Genomic DNA, 16364 nt, shown 5'->3' with positions numbered 1-16364 from the left:
TAAAATAAACAAAAATATCTAAATAATTATCTAGATTATCGCAACAATTATCTCATCTTTCTTCTAGATTAAGTAAAAGCAAAATCATCTTTATCTCATCTAAGATAAATTAACAGATTTTTATCTTTATCTTTATCTAGATAATTTTGAAATTATTATCTACAGCAAACACTGCAGATAGCACAAAAAGGCCAAAAGATGTCTTAAACATTGTCTAAAGGATTTAGGACGTCTTTAAGTCGTCTTTTAGATGTCTTTTCGACATGTGCTCTAATTAATATTTGCCGAATTCTTTTCACACCCGCAACATCGGAAGGAGGAAGACGATTCTGAGATCCCCCGCCGCGAACGCTCGCTCGCGGTAAACGAGCGCACTATTAACGGTGTCACACTACTACTACGTTTCCCGCCAACATGGCAAAGATGTCGGCGCTCGTGTCGTTTCCCGCCAAGCCCCCGCGGCAACCTCGACACGGCGGAGCGAAGTTTTTGTATGGCGGTATAAGAGACTTTTCTCCGCGGTTTCTCTGAACTCCTTCTTGGCTGGAAATTACGGCGCGGAAGATGGGGCAGTCGGACGATGTCGAGGACTCGACGTACAGTCAGCACCAGGATCTCTGCCAGAAGCTAAATATGGACGCGACCGCTGCGTCCGAGGCCTGGAAATCCTACGAAACTATCCGGCAGAACTACACTCTCGAGGTGGCATTTACTTCGTAATAAGCCGATAATCTCTCGATTACTTCCCCTCTCGATGCCCCGAAACCGTGCAAATCGTCGATATCCCGCGCGAAGAAAAAAGAGGAAGCGAATAATGTTGATCGATTCTCTATTTTACGCATTTATTTCAAACGCAATCGATGACGATCTATTTAATCGGAAGTTCGCGTTAAGAATGTTTATTAATAATTTTTTTTTTGCAATACTTTTGTATATTTTTAATAGTTTATTTAATAGTTTATTTTTAATAGTAAATATGTTGTTGCATTCTGGTGAGAAAAAAAAAATTTTTAAATTTTTTACCTTAAACAATAATTTGGGGAAGCTTATTAATTTTTTTATAATAATAGTAAGTTGTTTCATCTTGCTTTATTCCTTGATAATATCTTGTTTCGTTGGTGTAAAAAAATTTTGTTTGCAGGGGGATCAGTTGCATTGGATAGGATGTGCGTTGTATGTAGCTTGTAGAAAATCCTCCACACCCACAGTTGGGAGAACAGGTGCTAATGTAGAAGGCAATTGTGTATCGCTGACGCGTCTCCTGCAATTGTGTAATCTTCCATTGATACAGTTCTTTACAAAGAGCAAGTCATGGGCGGATATGGCCAACATGCCGCAAGACTTTCGTACCAAGATACAAAAATTAGAAGCAAATTTCTCAGTGTCTATGGTTATATTTAAAAAGTACCAACCAATATTTACCGATATATTCAAGGATCCAAAAGAAGATATCTCTAGACCGCCTAGATCCAGAAGGCATAGAGCGATACCCTGCACGCCTACCAGAGTTTTTGAATTCTGTTGGACGCTATTTATATGTATAAAAGGTGCAATTCCTGATATCTCGGACGATCTTGTTAATTCTTACCATCTTTTGTTGGTCTGCTGTGATCTTATATATAGTAATGCTCTATTATCTAACAGAAAAGATTTATTGAATCCAAACTTTCCTGGTAAGTATTTGTCAAGTTAGTTTTAAACCAGACACATAAATTACATTTTGTGATAAATAATTTTACATAATTTTGTTTTTCTAATTTATAGGCTTACCAGCAAATTTCAATGATGAAAATTATATTCCACCACAAACAGCAAACTGCATTATTAGTTTGTTGTGCGAACGTCATGAAGCAATAGCTGTCGAAGCTAAAGTTATAAAGGAGTATTGCATGAAAAATTATATCAACAAACTGTTTAATGAGAGAATCCTACGTGGTGATCAATCAAACTTTTCTGGTATATTAGAAGCATTGAATTTTGATGGCAATAGTAAAGCTGTTAACAAAGCTTATGAGCAGCGTGTGTTGAGTGTTGGAGACTTTGATGAAAGAATTTTCTTAGGTAATTGTTATTTAATAATTCTTAGAAAACTATTTCTTTGCATATCAGTTATTATGCACAATATATACATACACAAATATATATATATATATATAAGATTAAGAAACACATACATGAAGAATTAAATACATGTATTGCTGTAAGCTTGCATTAATTTTGCATGTCTTATGCTAGCTTATATCGCTTTTGTAAATATTTATGTAAATTTAGCAAAAACCTGTGTGCTACGTGATTAATAATTATTTGCAACTTTAATTCTGTTAAATTTTCATGATAATTTTATTTAATGTCATTTTACTATAACTATCAGTTGTTTATACTATAGTATTTAATTTATAAATTATAATGAAGCTACCTGAATTTGTAGATTGATAATTTTTTTCTAGAAAAAAAGAAAAGTTTAAGAAAAATGTTCCTAGTAATTTATTTATTTCAAGTTTTTTTTTTATTTTTTGCTCTGAAAACATTTTATCTTTTGCTTTTAAACATATTTGTGTATCTGCTTTGTTGTGACTGTGCTTTGTGCAGCGGATTGGAGAAGAGTAAATTTGAGCAACATATCAAATTTGGATATATCTGGCCAAGACACTAGTAAGCATGACCAGTTTGCTAAAAACGTAATCTTAAAAGGTGGGATATAAAAATAATATAAAATGAGTAAGATATAAAATTCTTTTGTTGAGTGGGTGTTTTTGACATTTGAGTAATTAAACTAATTTCTTTTGGCTATATTAATGCCACATTTTTCAATATAATTACACAAATACTAATTTTAATAATACTTTATAATTGTATTGTATACTTTATAATACTTATAATTTGTTTCAGGCCACGATGCTAGTGAAAACATTGGTTCCCCTACGCAAATAAATATTGACGATTTTCATGAAAGATTGCAAATGAAAAGGGAACAGCATGCTGGGGTAAGTTTTAAGAATACTATTTCTATAGGAATGTAATATATTCTTTTATGTATAATAAATATTACATATGTAACTTTTTATTTCTTTTATAGCATATACAGTATCTAGCACCTCCTACACCATTGACTGGCCGTAAATATCTTCGATCAAAAGATATGTCTAATATAACACCAGTGACAACAGCGACTCAAAGTGTCATCAAGTTGCAAGCTCTGATAGCTGGTCAATCTACTCCAAGTGAAGGTCTATTACAAATGCTGAGCAATTGTTCTCAAGATGTTAAATCTTCAGTCGAGGCAAAAGTTAAACAGATTGGTGAACAATTTTGTGCAAATTATAATAACAATGTAAATGATGGTTCGACATCCGATTTTGGAAAAAAGCGTTTTGTCATGGGACAAACCTTATTTTACAAATTATTAGAAATGATTTTAAATGACGAAAAGCGTAAAAAACCGAATGACGATATAACTGTAAGTTTATATAAATTACGAATATCGAGAAATTATTCCAGTTATATATATTTATATATTAATATTTGTCTGTTACAGAATCTTCTTTTGAATGAAGTCTTCATTCAGTGCCTGTTTGCCTGCTGTCTCGAGATAGTTATTTATTCTTACAAGAGTAACGATAAAATATTTCCATGGATATTAAAGGCTTTAAATCTAGATGCATACTATTTTTATAAGGTTATAGAAATTATAGTAAGAGCTGAAGATCAATTGTCACGAGATGTTGTCAAGCATTTGAATCAGATCGAGGAAAAGATTCTAGAGTCTCTGGCTTGGCGAAGCGACAGTCCTCTCTGGCAAACAATAGAATCCTTGCCTGACGGTGTGCCGAGCTGCGAGGAAGTTTCCTTACCTGGCACCTTGGAAACCGTCGATCCAAATACTCCTGGCCAACCTGTATTAAGACGGATTGCTCTAGATCGGGATCGTACTCATCATGACGTTCAACAAAGTCCGATTTCGTCTGCTTCAGAAAGGTATAATATATTCGATTAATTAAAAGAATAGAAAATCTAGTTAAAAACTTAATTTTTTTCAGAAATTAAAATTATACGATTTATTAGAAAATTTATATATACGATTTATTAGAAAAAGATTATTAATCAGTATTATAGAAAAGTTATACGATAAATTTGAGGATATATACAGGGTGTTTCAGATCACCCGCACCATCTATTTAAAAACTAGAGAAGTGGTTATTTCAAAAACTAGAGAAGTGGTTATTTCAAAAAAGTAGAAACATTTTCTTTATAAATCAGGTGCGCTCTATCGAATGGTGATCTTTTCAACTTCTGGTTCCAGCCGCAAGTGCATTTTTTTTAATGGAATCCCCTATTTTTCCTATTGCATATTCTTGTAGCTTATCTCGAGAGCTTTCCAAAATCCTATAATAAATTATTTTTCCATAAAGTACTTTTCGAGTTATGAGGCTTGAAATCATTTCTTAAAAAATGGGTGATACGGGTAGTCTGAAACACCCTGTATAATTGTAATCATCATAATTACATGATAATAGCAATTATTAAATTTTATTGTTTTCTCCAAAAGTTAATTAATTTGTAAAATAATTTGAAGGATCATAATAATTTTCAAATTTCATTGTTATTTAATTTTTCATTAAGAAAGATATATATTGAATTTTTTTTATTTAGATTTCAGTCTCCTATCGCAGCATCTGGTATAGCAAAGAAGCGATTATTCCCCGAGACTAGAGTTACCGGTCAAAGTGTTCTAAGAGTCGGGCAAAGTGTATTATCTTCCAATAGAGGAATGTTAATAGATAACCAAAGAATACTTTTGGTTGATCAAGTTGCTGTATCGAGAACACCAGGCACGCAAGCATCGAATAATTCTACTATACAAGCTATACAAGGAACGAATAGAGAGACTACAGCTAGACCGAGGAGAACAGGTTCTGTAGCGTTATTCTTTCGAAAGTTTTACAATCTTGCATGCGTTCGCATGCAAGATTTGTGCAATTCGTTAGAGATATCAGACACTGATAAAAAGAAGATATGGACAATTTTTGAATATTCCATCAAAGAACGTACTGAACTAATGAAGGATCGACATCTCGATCAAATCTTAATGTGTGCAATTTATGTGATATGTAAACTCGTAAAGATGGAAAAGAACTCATTTACCGAAATCATGCGTTGTTATCGTCTGCAACCGCAGGCAGAGTCACATATATATAGATCGGTGCTTATAAAAAAAATTACCAATGACGCAGACTCGACGGCAAGCAGTAATAATGAAAGACCGGAGGATAATAGTAATTTAGTAGAGAACATAACTCCGCCGACTCCGACAAATATGGCTGGGACATCGCAAAACTTTGACGGAGAGGAACGAGGCGATCTAATCAAATTTTACAACACAGTATATGTGCCACAGGTCAAAGAATACGCGAATAAATTTGGATCAGCTCGCGGTAACGTCATGAATCTCTCATTGAGTCCTCTACCAAAAGGAAAAGCGCCCGCTAACTCTCCAGTGAGGCGTGTTACCAGTAGTATTATGACACGTACCCTAGATCCGAAGGCTATTAGTGCATCACCGGCACCACAATTAAGTTATTGCTTCAGCCGTAGTCCTGCCAAGGTAAAATTCTGTTTAATCTAAATTTAAGTTTTATCTCTTTAAATTTTCAAGATGCTAAAACTTTTCTCATCTTTATGCAAGGTGTCGCATTTTAATTTGGACAGTAAAATATCTTAAAAACTAAGCCCAGCAAACAAAAATATTTCAGACAAAAGTTGTATGGTTTCGAGGGGGACATAAGATAGTATCAGTATTAGTTTGACTTTGAAGAGTTATTTGAAGGTCACATGAAGGTCACCTTCAATTTCTTAAATGGAACCTACATTTTCTCATTACATATTCTTGTAGTTTATCTCGAGAGAGCTTTCCAAAGCACTATAATTAAGTACCTTTTCGTTAAGTACTTTTTGAGTTATGAGGCTTGAAATCATTTCTTAATTTTAATTTTACATAAATATTTTACATAAATATCGTAAAATATCTTGTAAAATATTCATTTTTCGATTACCTCACCTTAATACTTTTATGTACAAAATAATGAGAGGAATCAATTGGTGTAAAGAAAACATACAGTTGTTTTTAAGAAAAAATATGGAATTGTTAATTGCAAATTACATAATTTTTCTTAGAAACAACTATGTATTTTCTTTACATCAATTGATTCCTCTCATTATTTTGTATATAAAAGTATTAAGGTAAGATAATCGAAAAATGAATATTTTACAAGATATTTTATGGTTTATGTAAAATTAAGAAATGATTTCAAGCCTCATAACTCAAAAAGTACTTCATGGAAAAATAATTTATTATAGTTTTGGAAAGCTCTCGAGATAAGCTACAAGAATATGTAATGAGAAAATGTAGGTTCCATTTAAGAAATTGAAGGTGACCTTCATGTGACCTTCAAATAATTCTTCAAGGTCAAATCAATGGTACCATCTTATGTCCCCCTCGAAACCATACACCTTTTGTCTGAAACATTTTTGTTTGCTGGGCTTAGTTTTTGAGATATTTTACTGTCCAAGTTAAAATGGGACACCCCGTATATATGTATATATATTATGATATATTTCCTTCTTCCTCTTTTAGGATTTAGAAGCTATTAATAAGATGATGATATCTGTAGATGCGAAAAAGAGCGTAGGAAAGCGATTACTTTCCGATGATACAGATGTAGAAATGACGGAAGGTACATCTCCTAAAAAAACTGCGACCTTTGTCGCGCGAAAATTAGAAAATATCATTGGGGAACGACGAACGCAAAATCAATAAGCGGAATGTGGTAAAATAATAATATTAATCATAACTTACAAGGATAAAAAGCTTGTTTGATCTGCTTATTTACACACTTGAATTAGTTCACAAAAAGCAAAGAAATCTACCTACACAAAGCAGATAAGAAATCTAATTTTTTGTTTATGTAACGTAAATGTAAATCAGATATTGCTTCTCAGGTCATTCTAGCAAATATTGGAACTCATAAAATATCGTTCACATTATATATGAATGCTATAATGTTGTTTGTAATTTTATTTAATGTAAAAAAAGTCAGAATTCAATTTCCAGTATTGTTGGGGTTGACTTTTTTCTGTCGAAGGAAAAAAACTCCCTCTCGCGTCCCCCTCGGACTTTGCCACTCGAATTTTGGGGATCCGCTTCCGCAAAATTTTCCGGGGTTTGGGGTTGACTCTTATCAAAGTAAATTTTTCTTTCTTTCTCTTTTCATTTTTTTAAATCTTATTTTATAACTTCCTAAATTAAATTGTCTTTCAAGTCGTATAATACACTGGAATATGGAATACAAAAATATGTAAAAGATAAACTAGAAAATATGCATAACTGCACTTGCTACATGTTTTCATTAACATACTCTTTTAGAATTAATTGAAAACACAAACATCATGATTTTTTGAATTTGCCTATTGTTACTTTTTGATCATGATTGTTACATAAAATTATATTTGTGATAAAGTTACAAAATCGACATTCACACACATGCACACACCTATGTAGTGATAATTAGTGTATATAAAACTACTGATAATTCTATAATAGCCAATGATTTTATATAATCACCAAATCAATCATTTTTTCAGGATAGCATATATTTAAAAAATTATTGTTTAAATAGGAAAAAGGATATTAAATAGAAAATTTGCAAAAAGTATATAATAGTAGTATTATTGTGACAATTATAATTCACATTATGATATATGGACTAGTTTATCACCATCAACAAATATTTTAATAATAGATGTTTGGATTAAAAAATCCAAAATTTATTTTTCTTAAAAATTAAATTAATTATTTTTATAACCGTTAATATTGGTTATATCATGTTAATTAAATATTGAATGAAAATTTTACAAGGTTCACACAGAATATAATATTATATTTATTTTTATATTTGAAATTTAATTTGTTTGAAAGCTTTTCATCATCCCTTGATGGTTCACATAAAGACTATTGAAAAAGATTCATTACAATAATTATCTTTTTATTCCATTTTTTATTTTTTTGTTTGTTGAATTGTAACATCTACCATTAAAAAATTATTCAGTTGCAGTCAAACAATCCATATACATAAATACTTTGAGTTTGTAAAATAAGTTAAATAAAAAAATATATTAATTATAAATAGCTTTTGTTTTTGATTGTTATAATTAAGACTCTCATTGCACATCTTAAAAGTTAAGCTAGTCAATATTCTTGAAACATTATTTGATTCATAACATTCGTGCACTGGAAATTGTTCTGACTATTCCAAGTGAATATATTATGATTTGTCATTAAAATCATTACTTTTTTATTTTTTTTTTTGTAATTAAAAGATATATAAATAAAGTCTATAAAAATATAGTTGCAGTCATATTTGATAGTAATTATTTTAACAATAGATTTAAGCTCGCCGTGGGAAAAGCAACAAATATTTGCACAGCAAATACAAATATCATCAGCGTCGGGTAATAAAATTTCATTAAAATTAATTTTTTTTTTTATAGAAGAACATGGATTTAATGTAATAATTTCATGTAAAATCACATACTTATATTTATCACACAAATGTATCTTCTATTTCGAAATGTAAGTTATTTTTTTTTAAATTTAATTTATCAAAAGTTAAAAAACTTAAAGTAGATATATAAGTATTTCTAAATTCGATTTTCTATGATCTCATTAATTTGCCATTTATTATCGAACAATGTATAAAATGACTTATAAAATAAGGATGGCAATTATTATATTTATTGCATTGAAAAAACTTTGTAACTCGAACTTAATATAATTGAATATTAAATCGCAAATTGAATACTTTAATGTAATTAAATATAAATATTCGTTATGCATGAGATAATTGTGTTGCTTATTTTTGTTTGCATTGTTCTATATAGCAGAGAATATTGTTTACGTATTTTAATTATTGTCACATTTTTTTTATCAATCATAATGAAATATATACGAGAATGCTTCGTTCAACGAGCTTTATCATACGTTTTTATCTTTAAAATTAATTTATACTGTATTTTTAAAATAAGATTTGATGAAAAAAGAATATATAAAATCACTTTTCATTACATGATTTGCATATGCAACTAATAACAAATACTTTTAACTTTTAGTTTTCTTTATAAATAAATAGTACAAAAATCTTTATTAACATGTGATCTACTACTATAGCTTTCATGTATATACTATTATCATACACACGCAGAAGTAAATCGACGATTATTAAAAAGATATAAACTTTTCTTTTTTTTTATAAAATGTGAACATTATCCATGATTAAAATTTTATTACAAGAATATCATAGAATACACATGCATATAAAATTTCTGGACTTATTTCTATATAACGCGATTCATATTTTACTTAATATTAAGAAACACGCACAATATGTTTTGTGAGTTGAGTCTTTATTAATCAAAATCAAATTCAAATCTTATAATAACAATTCTCGCTTGCGTTTTGTGTATAAAATATATTACAATATGTATATATACATAAGGAAAATTCCTATAAATTTAAGATAGGCCTCAAGCCTAGCTCGATGTTCGTAGGGGCGTGTTTATTTAATATATATATTTTTGTATGTATATGAACATACTATACGTATCTCTATATACAATATATGTAAATGGACATATTACATGTATATTATGATATATGATGTATGTATATGGACATACTTCTCACAATGCATGATACATTAACTTTAGAAATTCCAAGTATGATAAATATGTTGTATATTACACAATTTGAGCTGCTGATCATTAAAATATGTTACTGACTGCTGAAGCAATGTCCCTCGAAATTCTCGCGAACTTATTTACAAAGAATGATGAGAGCACGCACTAAATGAGAAAACAAACTTTCGACTATATTTTTACCCATTTTCCATAAATTACCAAACTCGATAACTCATAATGATATATTGGCACAAATGTCGGATACTTCGATTCGCACGTTAAGAAATTATTTCCTCGGTCCATCACATCTGCATATGTACATAATACAGACCAAGTTCACAGTTGATCGATTATTAAAATTATCGAAATACAATATTATTCCGAGTCATTACGCTTCGAAATACAATAAAATATAAAATGATTCGGCATATAATTATTTTTTATTCTAATTAAACCTCTCAACAATTATTTTGTAATTTCAATGAAAATATATCAAAATCTTACAAATATTCTATTGCTATATATTTGCAGTTGTGACATTAAATTTTAATGCACTATAACTGCATAATATCAACTAATTATTGTTATATGATTTTATATGTAAAAAGTCACAAATGTTTTTCCATTGTGTTATTCAATATAAATCATACTTACTCAATCTTTTTAAAATTAAAAACACGTGATTATACAATTGATACAATATACAGTAGATTTCTATTTGACAAGTCATGGACATTTTTGTAAGAATGTACAAGCATTAGAATTATCATTTACAAGTAGCAAAATATATACATCGTGCCATATTATCCTTTGCTAATATTTTAAAAATTTGATTGAAGGAGAAATGACGATTCATTGATGCCGCAATAATTCTCTTTATGAAAATAACTCTGTTATTCTGATTTAATCAGTTTTGTCTTCCACCAGAAGAACATTCGAATATTTTGGGAAATCTACAGCATCAACGGGATTTTTAACTTTGAAACTAGGAAATAATCCTGTCATGCTAGTTCTAGTGTTGTATCCTTTCGAGAAACCATCCCAATGATTACCGTAAACTTCAATCAGGTCGCCAATTTTCATTTCTAACTCTCCGTTTTTCCTCGGTTTGTGATCTAAGATAGCTACATGAGGATGCGGATTTTGTCCCCCGTAGTAATATATATCGTCGAGGGATGAAAATCTATCGTATGCATCCGCATAGTAGGTTTGCATTAATTCATATGCGACACGACATACTTGAGAACTAAATGTGCACACCAAATAGTCGCATTCGGATAGAAGTTGAATGTCGATAATTATCCCCTGCAACGAAACGTCTGAATATCGCTTCGCTACAGATGCGGTTTCGGCGATATCTGGATCACCTATTATCTCGTAATTCGTATAACGTTTTCTAGCTGTTGTTATCACTTTTGGGTCATCGCTAGCTAAAAAAACCCTCTTCACATCCGGCTTGGTCTCAAGCTCGTCGAAATACTGTTCTACTTTACTCATATATTCATCTATATCATGATAAGCTGCCTCTGTACCTACTTTATCGGTTCTACGTACATGAACACCAACAATAGGTTTCTTGAAACCAAGTCTCTCCCTTGCCTTCTCTAATGTTCGTTTCACATGATCTTGAGGTCGCATCAAGTATTTCAATACCTGCCCTACCCACCAAACTAGAGGATGACCATGGATTTTTTCTAATCTTGGTGCTAAGTCTGCAGGTACACTAGGTGGCTGGAACCTTGGTTTTGGATAAACATTGTCTACTATTGGCAGGGATATTACTTGTTTAGAAGGATCACCAGGCCAATTGGAATGTGAAACACCTGTTGTAGATAAGCAAGTATTACTGAGAGGTTTGAATACAGATTCCCAGCCTTCCTTCTGATACCTCCATCCTTTAGATTTTATTATCAATGTCCTTTCTGTACCATAAGCTACTAGAAAGCAGTACGTGATGTGATGAATCTGCAAATGGGAAAGCATCCATTTATTTCATTTGTTCCATTTAAAGATCTAATTAATATAATTTAATCTTCTTACCTGGCAGCCAAAGCCGCATCCTTTATTTAAACTACATATCAATTTTTTCGCTTTACTACAATCGGCAGGATTTTGCAGATATCTTTAAATTAAATACAAAATGTACAATCAGATTCGAGAAAATACACGTAGCTATAGATTAGATTAGATTAGATTTGCAAAATTGCTTTGCATTATATTATATATTTCAATATTATATAATGACAAATTGTATGTTACCTAAATCTTTTTTGAACAAGATCGGATAAATCTTTTGCTTCTTTTTTTCGCCATTCCTCATAACCATCTACTTTCTTTAGTTTATCGATATTTGTTAAAAGTGACTTTTTGTGTTCCCATACATTTTTCAACACATCTTGAATCTCTCTCTCCCTTTGATCGTATGTAAATTCATCAATGTGCTTTTTAAATTTGTTTAATTCGGCGCTAATGTAATACCTGCAATATACGATTAAATAGATCATCTTTTCAATAATATAATATATTTGATTTCAGTTGATCATTATTATATTTACCATGTCTCCTGAATATCGTTTTTTAATCGCCTTCGTAATTCTTCGTGCTCTAAAGAAGGAACACCATGTTGCGCACCATCTTGGTGTTCTATCAGGTCATAATAAGCCGACACTTTCCCGACTTTATCTTGTATGGAACCTAAATGATCGCCCTGTATAGATTTTGGTCCTTCTCTGGAAATTATGTTAGCCTATACAATGAAAAGATCGTAATGCTCCATGTCTCAAAGTTTATATCTCAATGTTGATAAATTTTTCTGTTCTCCATAAATTTTTGTATGCAAACATACCCCAATATGAAGTTCTTCAACGCATCGTTTTGCTTCTTTAGAATTTCAAAGTCATTAACCATTTGTGCTAGGCGTTGTGTGTTCTCTTTATTGGCAGTACTAGCATCTCGGCTCGACAAGGAGTTCAACTTAAATATATGAACGATTGATAGAATTAATACGAAAAACCACGTGATCAGCAATGCTATTCCAAGCTTTCCCAGCCAACCAGGTCGTCCGGAACAAATCGCCAGCATTTTGCACAGAGTACTTTCGCTTGTGATGTGTCACAACATTACGATATCTGAAAATATAGTTAAATATGGAAAATTAAATTAAATTAAATTTAATTTAAATTAAATTCAATATGAAAATTTAAATTAAATAAACATGCTTAACTTAGATTTCTCTTATATATATATATATATATATATATATATATATATATATATATATATATATATATATATATATATATATAAACACAAAAAAATATGTATATAAAATTTTTAATATTTACTAAGTAAATTTTCATATGTTTTTCATCGACACATCTCGTTAAAAGCAACATTAGCTTTCTCTCGTTTTTTCGTTGCTTATTGGATTTCTATTTAATAAGGTACGCAGTATCGTTACAATAGAATTATTGTTCAAGAGGAAATAGAAAAATAAATACAAGCTCCTAGAGACAAACGGAGCAAGGCGTTAATTACTTCCGTTTATACTCGCAATCTGCCCATGATCGCTCTAACCTCCGTATCGTCTATATTTCGAGCTTGGAACGCACACGTATGCATGCAACATGTCACGAACGACGAGGTGACAGATCGTCAGCTGTTGCACCGGAATAAATATGGAAACTCGGAAAATGCGAGAAAAAATTGCACGAGCGCTCAATCTCGGACGATTAAATACAGGGTGTCCGAGGAATCCATCGTATCCGCGAAATTGTCACGTTGTTTCGTTCCCTCGGACGGAAGGATTGTAAGGATCGCCGTTATCCTCGCATCTCAACTCGAGTGAAATTATCCTGTTATCAATTTTTTTTTTCTTCATTTTTTTCGCATCGTGCATTCTGGTTTAACTGCTTTTCGTACTTACGTGGTCGGCCACTTGCACGTTCCGCCGATTTACGAAAGATGCGACGCTTATCTATCATCTGTCACTCTCGCGCTGTCAGGAATTGACACGTTCCATCCGTTGGGCCGTTTACTCCCGCGTTGATTACCCGCTCCATCTCGGACTGGAACGATATATATCGGGTGTTATCGGATTAGCATAATAGGGGACAGCTAGGCATCGCGTGCGTTGCCAATGTTAGTCGGTGATAACGAATTCAACGGTCGTCCTGGAGGCTATCGGGGAGAGAGAATGTATAGTTTGTGGATTTATGAGATGCATAGTAAAAATGAGGTTTTTTAGAAAGCATGGATGACGTATCGCGCCGCGTAATATTTCGCGAATTATTCTGCTTTGATTTGAAATCTTAACGATAAATTTTCTTTGATTCTGATCGTGTTTACCTTGACAATTTTATTTATATTTCGATTGTATATTAATTCGGTGCAAATTAAAATCCTTATATCTTGTGAACGCTTTAGTCGATTTTAAAATTGTACCGAAGATTCTAAACATATGTAAGAATATTCTGTACAATTTTCATTAAATTCTCAATATTTTGAAAAGGTACAAAACATCCTTAAACAATTTCGATTTAAACATTTAGTGCAAAGTCTCTGCTTTTCAAAAAGAAATATTCATTAAAACACAAGTAAAATTTTATGTGTGAATTAAAATAAGATGATCTACGTCTCTGAAATTTAATTCTTCAAAATTTAATTAGGTAAAGATCTAATTTTTTAAAATTCTCCTTATTCTGTATGATTAATATTTTCCTATCTCTTAAAAACATTCTGTACAATTTTCATTAAATTCTCAATATTTTGAAAATAGATATATCCTTAAACAATTTCGATTTCAAAATTTAGCGCAATGTCTCTGCTTTTCAAAAAGAAATATTCATTAAAACACAAGTAAAATTTTAAATATAAATTAAAATAAGATGATCATTGATCTACGTCTTTGAAATTTAATTCTTCAAAATTTAATTAGGTAAAGATCTAATTTTTAAAAATTTTCCTTATTTTGTATGATTAATATTTTACTATTTCTTAAAGATATTCTGTACAATTTTCATTAAATTCTCAATATTTTGGAAAAGTACAAAACAATTTCGATTTAAAAATTTAGCGCAAAGTCTCTGCTTTTCAAAAAGAAATATTCATTAAAACACGAGTAAAATTTTAAGTGTGAAATAAAATAAGATTAATATGATTATTGATCTACATCTTTGAAATTTAATCCTTCAAAATTTAATTAGGTAAAGATCTAATATTTTAACATTCTCCTTATTCTGTATGATTAATATTTTACTATCTCTTAAGGACGTTCTGTACAATTTTCATTAAATTCTCAATATTTTGGAAAGGTACAAAACATCCTTAAACAATTTCGATTTAAAAATTTAGCGCAAAGTCTCTGCTTTTCAAAAAGAAATATTCATTAAAACGTAAGTAAAATTTGAAGTGTGAATTAAAATAAGATGATCATTGATCTACGTCTTTGAAATTTAATTCTTCAAAATTTAATTAGGTAAAGATCTAATTTTTAAAAATTCTTCTTATTCTGTATAATTAATATTTTACTATTTCTTAAGGACATTCTGTACAATTTTCATTAAATTCTCAATATTTTGAAAATAGATACAAAACATCCTTAAACAATTTCGATTTAAAAATTTAGCGCAAAGTCTGTTTTTCAAAAAGAAATATTCATTAAAACACAAGTAAAATTTGAAGTGTGAATTAAAATAAGATGATTATTGATCTACGTCTTTGAAATTTAATTCTTCAAAATGTAATTAGGTAAAGATCTAATTTTTTTCAAAATTCCTTATTCTGTATGATTAATATTTTACTATCTCTTAAGGACATTCTGTACAATTTTCACTAAATTCTCAAAATTCTGAAAATAGGTACAGAACATCCTTATCTCAAAACGATGATCGCGCGTGTCGAGAAAGAAATTTATCGTGCTCATGTAACATTTAAATTTTCGCGCCATTGAGACAGCCATCTTTCCTTCTCCGCGTCAAGTGTGATCGCAGATGGCGCTGCGCATCCGTCTCTGTCGGCCCGAATAAAAAATTGAATTTTCACTGCGGTTACAAATCGTCCGCGAGGCTCGCTTTTTTTTTCCCAATTCTCAACTCGTCGAGTGTCGCGTCGACACGTCAAAAAGCGTACAAGCGAGGGGTTTCTTTTTAATCGACGCGAATCACCGGAAAATCTCCCGAGGATCGAGGAACGCGATGCAAATTGGCGCGACGCAAAGCACGAGATAAACCGAAACAAGTACGACACATTAACCGTCCGTCTCCCTCCTCCTCCCCCCTCCTCATCCGCCTCCCACTCCGAAAAATCGCGCACGCAGCATCCTTGCGCGCGAAACACGCGTACGCCGGTGGACGCACATCGTGTGTCTATGGCTCGCGTGGCTGTACATACCTGTGAATAGTGTATTTTAAGCCTTAGTTTTAACGAAATGACCGATTGAAGGAGAGGGCGAGAGAGGAAGAATCGGCGCGAGACGGAGAATATATACGTGAGAGCGACGCGGAGGAGGAAGAGGAGGAGGAGGAGGAGAAGAAGGAGGAGGAGGAGGACCGAGAGAGAAAGAGAGAGGCAGAGAAAAAAAGAGGGTGATCGTGGGACAATCGCATTCAAAGGCATTCGAGGCGAGGTAAATTTCG

General features: G+C 31.5%; 3 protein-coding genes across 14 annotated transcripts in view; 2 read left to right on the top strand and 1 right to left on the bottom strand.

Annotated features, from left to right (window-relative positions):
* The first annotated feature begins 397 nt into the window (after nt 1-397).
* LOC105250043 (retinoblastoma-like protein 1) lies at nt 398-7640 on the top strand. Of its 3 annotated transcripts, none has more exons than XM_011255910.3 (9): nt 398-702; nt 1142-1673; nt 1765-2061; nt 2590-2652; nt 2890-2984; nt 3077-3457; nt 3536-3975; nt 4651-5602; nt 6632-7640. In XM_011255910.3, exons 1-9 carry the CDS (start codon nt 565-567, stop codon nt 6812-6814), a joined length of 3081 nt encoding a protein of 1026 aa, XP_011254212.1. In that variant the 5' UTR covers nt 398-564; the 3' UTR covers nt 6815-7640. The 3 variants fall into 3 exon arrangements, with proteins under 3 accessions (XP_011254212.1, XP_011254211.1, XP_011254213.1); XM_011255909.3 differs by having other exon boundaries at nt 2590-2691; XM_011255911.3 differs by lacking the exon at nt 2590-2652 and having other exon boundaries at nt 399-702.
* Nucleotides 7641-9391: 1751 nt separating this feature from the next.
* Nucleotides 9392-16137, bottom strand: LOC105250044 (alpha-(1,6)-fucosyltransferase). 4 transcript variants are annotated; one of them, XM_011255914.3, is made up of 7 exons: nt 16120-16137; nt 13655-13796; nt 12575-12857; nt 12285-12458; nt 11989-12207; nt 11770-11851; nt 9392-11694 (listed from the first exon to the last, which is right to left on the bottom strand). In XM_011255914.3, exons 3-7 carry the CDS (start codon nt 12808-12810, stop codon nt 10633-10635), a joined length of 1773 nt encoding a protein of 590 aa, XP_011254216.1. In that variant the 5' UTR covers nt 12811-12857; nt 13655-13796; nt 16120-16137; the 3' UTR covers nt 9392-10632. The 4 variants fall into 4 exon arrangements, with proteins under 4 accessions (XP_011254216.1, XP_019882732.1, XP_025270055.1 ...); XM_020027173.2 differs by lacking the exon at nt 16120-16137 and adding an exon at nt 13267-13583 and having other exon boundaries at nt 13655-14031; XM_025414270.1 differs by lacking the exon at nt 16120-16137 and having other exon boundaries at nt 13655-14031.
* LOC105247760 (maternal protein pumilio) overlaps nt 15664-16364 on the top strand; it is a 132471-nt gene continuing 131770 nt past the window's right edge. For 2 of the 7 annotated variants that reach the window (XM_025414268.1, XM_025414267.1), the window contains exon 1: nt 16016-16354. The gene's annotated coding sequence lies outside the window, so the exon portion shown is untranslated. Of the gene's footprint in view, nt 15967-16015; nt 16355-16364 lie in introns of those variants that run through there. The other 5 variants (XM_025414264.1, XM_025414262.1, XM_025414266.1 and 2 more) reach the window with 3 other exon arrangements.

This window comes from Camponotus floridanus, unplaced genomic scaffold, assembly GCF_003227725.1.
Source record: "Camponotus floridanus strain SB8 unplaced genomic scaffold, Cflo_v7.5 scaffold8, whole genome shotgun sequence".
NCBI lineage: Eukaryota > Metazoa > Arthropoda > Insecta > Hymenoptera > Formicidae > Camponotus > Camponotus floridanus.
The sequence above is the reverse complement of the archived record's forward strand: the minus strand, read 5'-3'. Positions and strand labels throughout refer to the sequence as shown.